Genomic DNA, 7,902 nt, shown 5'->3' with positions numbered 1-7,902 from the left:
CAAAATGGCCATTAGTGTTAGACCAGTGGTTCTCAAACTGTGGTACGCGTACCACTAGTGGTACTTGGTGGTACTGCTGGTGGTACTTTTTTTTATATTATAATTTTTTTTTCTTTTTTTTGCAGTCAGGCCACTGAACTTAGAAGCAGGCCAGGCCAGTGTTTCTAGTTGTGGTGGCGCGATAGTTAGATAACCTAAGTGGGGAACAACCAGGAGATCACTGTGACAGAGTAATGCAGTCTAAACAGTCATACATCTTTAATTCAACTTCAGCCCTGATCATAACCATTTTTATTTTTAGATTTTTTTGTAATGTCAGATACAAAATTAAATACTGCCATTTTTCTGAAAAGAGTTGTTAAATCTGACATTACAAAAAATCCATCAAAATCTGTGTTGTTGCTAATCATTGACACATGCCTAGCCTGTAATAATCCCCCCCCAGAAAAATGTACTTTGCATTTGATATATTGAAAATATTTAACTATTTTTTTTTTTTACAATAATTTGTGATGCCATCACACAAACTGGCCTTTAACACATTAACTGCCACAGAGTTTGCCCGTCTCATACCACTCTCTGCCACCACTCTAAGCCTATGGAGATGTTCGCCTTCTTTGCAGGGCTATAACTTTTTAAATTGTATTGCTAAATTGACATTACTATGGCCCATTCAACATCGATTATCTATCGTTCAGGATGTAGGAACGTTATACTTTTTCATTCATAGATTCATACGAAAATACCGTCTAGAATATAAATATGTTTTTATCGTTTTCTGCAGTAATTCCTAGAACGTGAGTTATAGGCATAAACGCATATATAGATTATCAACTGCCGTTTGTTGCCGATACACGCTATATTAAAAATGTCAACTGTACATGATCCTAAACGTTATGACTCATCATGCACGGATGAACGGGGGGGGGGGGGGTCGTTTATAATTCCGTGATCGTCAGTAAATGCTTTATGTATGGGTGATATATTGATCAGAGCAGTTTGCATTAATAATAATAAACAAACACTGAAAGTAACGTTACTGTCCTCTTACCGTTCGCCGATGAGACTGGAGGAAAAAGATCCCACTTATTTGACGGCGATCTACTACATCCATTTCCGGTTTGTATAATAATAATAAACGCCCAAATCATATTGATTATTTAGTTATGGCAGCGATCCATATACACGGATGTGTGTCTAGAGTCCCGCAACAATATGTGAGTGCCGGACGCATTTCCCAGATGCACGGAGATCACCAGAGATCCATTTCCGGTTGTAACTCGCCCGATCATCCACCAGGCGGCAGTATTGAAGTGTTGCAGAGTTGTGCAGGCTCCCACTGTATCAGCCGAGGCTGGGTGAGGGAATTATGAATACCATGGCGAAAAAATTTAATATTATATCAATAACGTCGTACGCCGTGGTTTGGCAGAATTCGCATGACCTTGAAACACGTTGTACGACGTTATTGGCGCCCAATGTGTTAAAGGGTCCAAAAAAAAAATCCTGCACCAGAATGCAGGAAATTAAGTCTTTGTAACAAAATAATTCCTGGTGGGGGACCCCCACTTAGAAAGTGGCCTGACTGGGGCTATATTTCACACTATATTTCCCAGCCTGAATTATTTCCCCAGTCCGGCCCTGCTTATGCGAGTTGTCAATGGACAACAACATGCTGTGTGTGTGTGTGTGTGTGTGTGTGTGCGTGTGTGTGTGAGAGTGAGAGAGAGAGAATGAAGGACAATTGCTTGCTGTGTGTGAGAGAGAGAGAATTAAGTACATTTGCTGAAATAGTTCTTAATTTTCTCACTTGCTATGTGAGAATGTTAGTTATTATGTTCTCAATGCCCCTTGCATTGTATGAGTTGTGTGGAAGAGTTTGCTAGTTCTAGTGCTACCCCTTTGTACATTGTGGCTGTGTTTGACAAAAGTTAACAATAAATAATGGTATTAGGAATACATTTGCCTCCTGCGTGAACTGTGTATAGCTGAATAGACTATTTTAACGTCGGCCATATGGTACTTGGAGAGCCAGCTACGTTCTCAGGTGGTACTTGGTGTAAGAAGTTTGAGAAACACTGCGTTAGACAAATAAAGCAATGCTTTTATCCAGATTATTTGTCACTTCCACTAAATGTATTAATCTAGCTACTAACTGGGGAGACTGATAAATTACAGATAAAGGAATATAGCAAGACAATCGGTTACGATTGGTTTAATTTATTAAAATAAAAATGTATTAAGATTAAACTGGGCATGCGTCAACCCCAGTAATGTCGCAGCCGCTCAATCTCTGAAAACATTGGAGCAAATTTAAACAAACTGACCACATATTATATACATTCTCGCCTTAAGAAAAAACAATTTGCCCGTTGGTGTGAAATGCATTCTGGGTTACTTGGCTGTCCCAGAGGATCCATCCATCCTCCAAACTCAGGAAAAGAAGGCTGCATTTCTCGGCTGCATTTGAAGGAGCATTCGAAGGCTATAGTGAGACACAGCTACTGTGTGTCCTAGCTAAAGATTGCACAGGGAAGCCACGCTGGTATTAGGCTCCGTGACTCGTCTTGAATTATATAGCCCATATTTTAATAGGGCATCTCAACATGCTGGTCAAATAAAAGGCTGACAGGAATTCATAGATTTTGCACTGAACATATTTTTATTGCAATAAACTGACAGAATAGCAAAGTGCCTTTTTCAATGGTCACAATGTTAACTATTCAATAGATTATAATATCAAAAGAAAGGTCAACAGAACATGGTTGTATACAACAAAAGAACACGAGAAGCAAGTTTTAAAAAGCTATGGCCTTCCTTTTTCATCCAGTGCACTATTTCTCATCGATAAAAAAACAAACAAACAAATGAAATTTAAAAATACATCACGAAAAAAAAGGAAAAAAAAAAGCAGCACTTGCTGAACTGAACACATCACCACAAAGTATTTATTATTCTGTACAGCTAAATGTGGAGCCGGCACACAGACCCTACATGCAGCCCTCATAACCCTCAGCTACAACACTGTCAGAACGTCTGGAGAACGCTTTAGGAGGCGCTTAAGGATGGTAGTATTATCATTATTATTATTATCATCATCATCATTATTACTACAAAAAACACCATTCAGAGAGTTCAGAGTACACTGTACAGCTCCAATGACGGCGGTGGCGGCAGCACTGTGACATCACACACCAAAGCCCCCCCCCCCCCCCCCTCACCTCCTATACAAAGGCAAGGATCAATGAAGTTTATAGATGAAAAAAAATATATAGACTTCTTGGATAAAGTATAGTGGGGGGATGATGATGATGATGTCACCACAGGGCTTCAGAATGGAGGTGTGATTATATATAAATAATGCATGATGCCACTTGGCAGACACTTCCGCTCCAAGCATCTTTTACAAGTACAGCGTGTGCAATACATTTATAGTACAAATGGCCCCCGGTGGGGATGCCTGGCACTGCAGTCACAGTGCCATGATGCTCCACTCACCAAACCCATACAGTAACCATACAGTAAACACAGTAGCCATACAGTAACCACATAGGGGGGGGGGGCTTTGGGCTCCTGTGATATCCAAGGTTAACCATATTCACTCAGGGTCGGTTGTTCAGGGTTGGAAAGGACTCCCATCCCGAGTGTGACGACATAAGAGGAAAATGGCCACCGTGTGACTACGGTCAAAAGTCTTTCCTAGTTTTCTTCTAAGAGAAAGTCTAGGAGGGCGAGGGAGAAGTGACCGCCATGTCGGGGTCAAACCTCGTGGACGTGACAACCATGCAGCGGCGGCAGGGTTTTACCCCCAAATCATATGAAAGATATTAACCCCATCTGTGCCAATATTCACCACGTCATATTCCCCCCGACGACAAATAAAAGATCGTAAAAACTCCTCCATGAGACTCTTACAGCAAGAGTTTGGCTAATATGAACTTCTGAAAAACATAAAAATATAAAATAAAATCAACAGGGAAAAAAGCTGGGTCAAAATACAACGGTCTGTTCTTTGCGTTAGACTACTGCATTATATTGTACAGTTTGAAAGCACTTACGAAACCTAGCGTAATGTTTTACGTCACAAAGAACTCTTTAGTTGCGGGGTTGGATGCGAGAGAGACCCCTTTTGAGAAGGTGTTCTCGACCCCTTTGCTTAGGAAGTGGAGGAGGGCTCGGCCACTGCTCTGTCACAAACACAACGCTTTTAAAAGAGTTCAAAACATCCAAATGCCTCCAGCAACATTGTCATGCAATATACATGTTGACACGATTAAGAAGAGAATGTCCAGAGATCTCAGTTTCTTCAGTCTGGCAGTGAAAGGGTTGGCGTAGTGTCTCCCCCCCTCGGCCGATAGTTCCAGGAAACGACAGCCCTTCTTCCGGCCAGCGGCCGGCCGTCCCTCCGTCAAAGTTACAGTTGGGTTTCAGCTGTTCTACGTGTTCTACGTGTTCTACGTGTTCTACGGAGATCAAAACATCCTTACTAGGTGTTTACAGCATTAATAAAAACACAACTCAAGCGAAAGCTTCAAGTGGACCCCACTCTGCACACTTCCAGTATACTGTAGGTTATAGATAAACAGTGTTCAGAGACACTGGCCCCATGGGGACAATCGGGTGTGAAATGCTACAGACTGCGCAGGACGACAAATCTAGCATTTATACATCTACCACATTGCCAACACACAGGCTATTGACATAATCTGCTCGGTGCAGTTGCCTGGCAACACAAGGGAGTATTTCAAAGCCAAAGAAAATATTTAAAAAGCTATGCAAAGTAGTATCAAATAATAAATAATACAAAAAAAAATCTTACAAATAAAAGACAAATATCAAACATCTGCTCCAAGAAAATTCATTATCATCACGGAGGGTTGGTTTAGTTTATCAGACCCGGCATAACTACAGATACTAGTCATCTGTGGCTCCAAACAACTCAAAAGCATTCTACTTCAGACTTGAATTCATACCTTTAAAAAGGACAAAGTGGTCTTCATACTGGAGAAGTTATATGAAATGTGCAAGAATTAGATTTCAGTCTATAATCCCTGCTGTGTCTTCTAAGCAGAACAACTCAAGTTATTTAACATAAGCGTAGAAATCACCCTCACTGCCCACAAGGCCCATAATCCCTCAGCGGGGGGGGGGGGGGGGGGGGGGTAGGCAGCCATATTTACCGTCTGCCTTAGAGCCAATCAGCTTTTCACTTTAAAACTTCAAACATTAGCTGCGGAGGACAGCGCAGAATAAGGAGGCCTTGGCACTGAATAATCCCTCAAGCATCCCCCTCAGCCGGGAGAAACGATAGCTTGTTTATTTCCCATCATTCTGTACCTCCCCTCTCTCTTTCTCCCACTCCATCTCTTTTATGGAGCAGAGGATGGGAGAGAAGAGAGGAGGAGAGGAGAGGCGTAGAGTCTGGCAGTGTAAAAGTGACTCGCCTGTCTCTCTGCCAAGGCAACTTCAATGTGAAGGCAGGTGGACCAACACACACACACACACGCACACACACACACACACACACACACACACACACACACACACACACACACACACACACACACACACACACACACACACACACACACACACACACACACACACACACACACACACACACACACACACACACACACACACACACACACACACACACACACACACACACACACACACACACACACGCACACGCACACACACACACGCACCCGCCCTTACACCAGACACAAACTCTGGTCAGTGTGTCCATGTTGTCGTCTCTGTGCAGGCCCAAGTATTCAGTGAGCAGAGCATCACCGTGGTAACCAGCAAAGCGGGGGACAGGCAGCGGCTGTTCTGAGATCAGTGCATCAGAGGCTTGTCTTGGCACCTAATTCAGGTCCAAAGTCCCCATCAGGGTCCCAGATTGGTCCAGTTTCAGCAGATTCATATGGATGGTCTTTTTGAAATGGCAGAGGCCCATTCAGACTAGTAATGAAAATCAGAACTGCGGCTATGAAATTTAGTTTCATAGAGGGAATAAAATAAATGAGAGATAGATTACGTATCTCTCTCTCTCACACACACAAATATACATACATACAGGCACGCACACACGCACACACACATACATACAGACACGCAAACACACAGGCACGCAAACACACACACACACAGGCACACAAACACACAAACACGCACACACACATACAGACACACAGGCACGCATCTGTGCATATACCCGCCACTTCAAGCCAACTGACAACACACCCAACCACACACATGCATGCATACACACACACACACCCACTCACACACATGCATGCATACACACACACACCCACTCACACACATGCATGCATACACACACACACACACCCACTCACACACATGCATGCACACACACACACACACCCACTCACACACAAAAGCAAACATAAAACAGGCAGCCACCAAGGCGGGGGCGCAATTACATAGACTCATTGATCAATCGATTGATTGATTGACAAATTCAAAACAGCAGTGATAGGCCAGGTCAGGTGGGTGGGGGAGGGTAGGGTCGGTGGGGCTGGGGGGGGGGTTCGGGGTGGAGTCCCCTCCCTAGCGTGGTATCGGTCAAACACACGATGTGGGCCGGGGTGGAGGAGGAGGCCAGAACCCGCTCTCTCTCTTAATCCACCGAGCCGGGGTGCAGGCTGAGGGCGGGGGGGTCCAGACAGGTGGGAGAGTAGCTCAGGTGCGGCTCCTTGATCCACAGGAGGGGGGCGCCGTTCTTCCCTTCCTGGCTCTTGCCGCTGCCGCGGCCCTTGTAGCGCACCAGCAGCACGGCGATGAGGAGGATGCCGAAGATGGGGAAGGGGTAGAAGAAGATGAAGTAGAACAGAGAGTCGTTGGAGCACACCGCCGCCTGCAGGCTGGAGGCTGTAAAGACACCAAACACACAGTCACTACAAAACCTTCCACTTCACCTACTCACTGCTCCGAAGCTCACTTAGGCAATTGACCTTTTCCATCCAACCTCTTAAATCAAAATCAAATCAAATGTATCTGTAAGGCCCGACAACACACGTTAATGTCCCCATGGGCCGGACACATCTTCTTTAACACTATTGTAACTGAGGGGTACAATTCCCTGACTGTATTGATAAGTATGGTATTATTAAACCACTACCTCTTGTACTTTAACTTCTGGCCATCCAGTACATGATATAGATATGATGAACACTTTCCCACCTGATGAAACGAAGTCCACACAAATGTATAAATCGAATATTTTATATAGCAAAGGGTATATACAACGTTCACTTAATGACATTTATGATTTGAAATGCACTTGTATGGCAAATGAGTATTCGTAGGTAAATCAACATTGAATGTCCAATCTCTGGTTACGCAGGGAGTAAGTATACAACCTGGTTCTTTAGGGAACTATAGCGATGGTACTTAAATGATTATAGCTGGATACACTAAGGGGGGGGGGGTCCCGCTGGTTGTAAGACAGTAGGGGGGGGGGGTTAGAAGAGCCGCTGGCGGTATCCCATCTGGCCGACGATTTCTTGGGAGAATTCAAAGTCTTGAACACGGTGCCCACAGAACCTCGGTCCGCAGACGAATACAGCTGGACCCTCTGGTGGACGGTAGCTGCCGGTCCACAGATGAAGAGACGTGAGGCGACCTCACTCGGGTAGAGCGCCGTCTCACCTGGACTCCTCTCCGGGGGGTAGTTCCAACACTCAGCAGTGTTGGCCGTTATCCATGGAATAATCAAAGCACCCAAAGCATGTAGATAATCCAAGCCGTGGAAGGCTCGCCGTCGTCCGGGTAAAGTAATCCAATGTACAGGTCCACTCGTCCTGGCCCGGAGCTCCTCGGATGCAAGCACCACACGTGGTCTGCCCAGCCTGGTTAAGACTCCAGATA

At 44.5% G+C, this 7,902-nt stretch overlaps 1 protein-coding gene across 1 annotated transcript in view; it reads right to left on the bottom strand.

The window, feature by feature from the left end:
* Positions 1 to 2,685: 2,685 nt before the first annotated feature.
* The window catches only part of igsf3 (immunoglobulin superfamily, member 3), a 468,209-nt gene continuing 462,992 nt past the window's right edge, over positions 2,686 to 7,902 (bottom strand). Inside the window, exon 8 of the mRNA XM_084311321.1 lies at positions 2,686 to 6,903. Coding sequence (XP_084167447.1) covers positions 6,653 to 6,903 — 251 coding nt within the window. The 3' untranslated portion in view covers positions 2,686 to 6,652. The remainder of the gene's footprint in view (positions 6,904 to 7,902) is intronic.

Source organism: Notolepis coatsorum (assembly GCF_963971535.1).
Source record: "Notolepis coatsorum genome assembly, chromosome: 3".
Lineage (NCBI taxonomy): Eukaryota > Metazoa > Chordata > Actinopteri > Aulopiformes > Paralepididae > Notolepis > Notolepis coatsorum.
The sequence above is the reverse complement of the archived record's forward strand: the minus strand, read 5'-3'. Positions and strand labels throughout refer to the sequence as shown.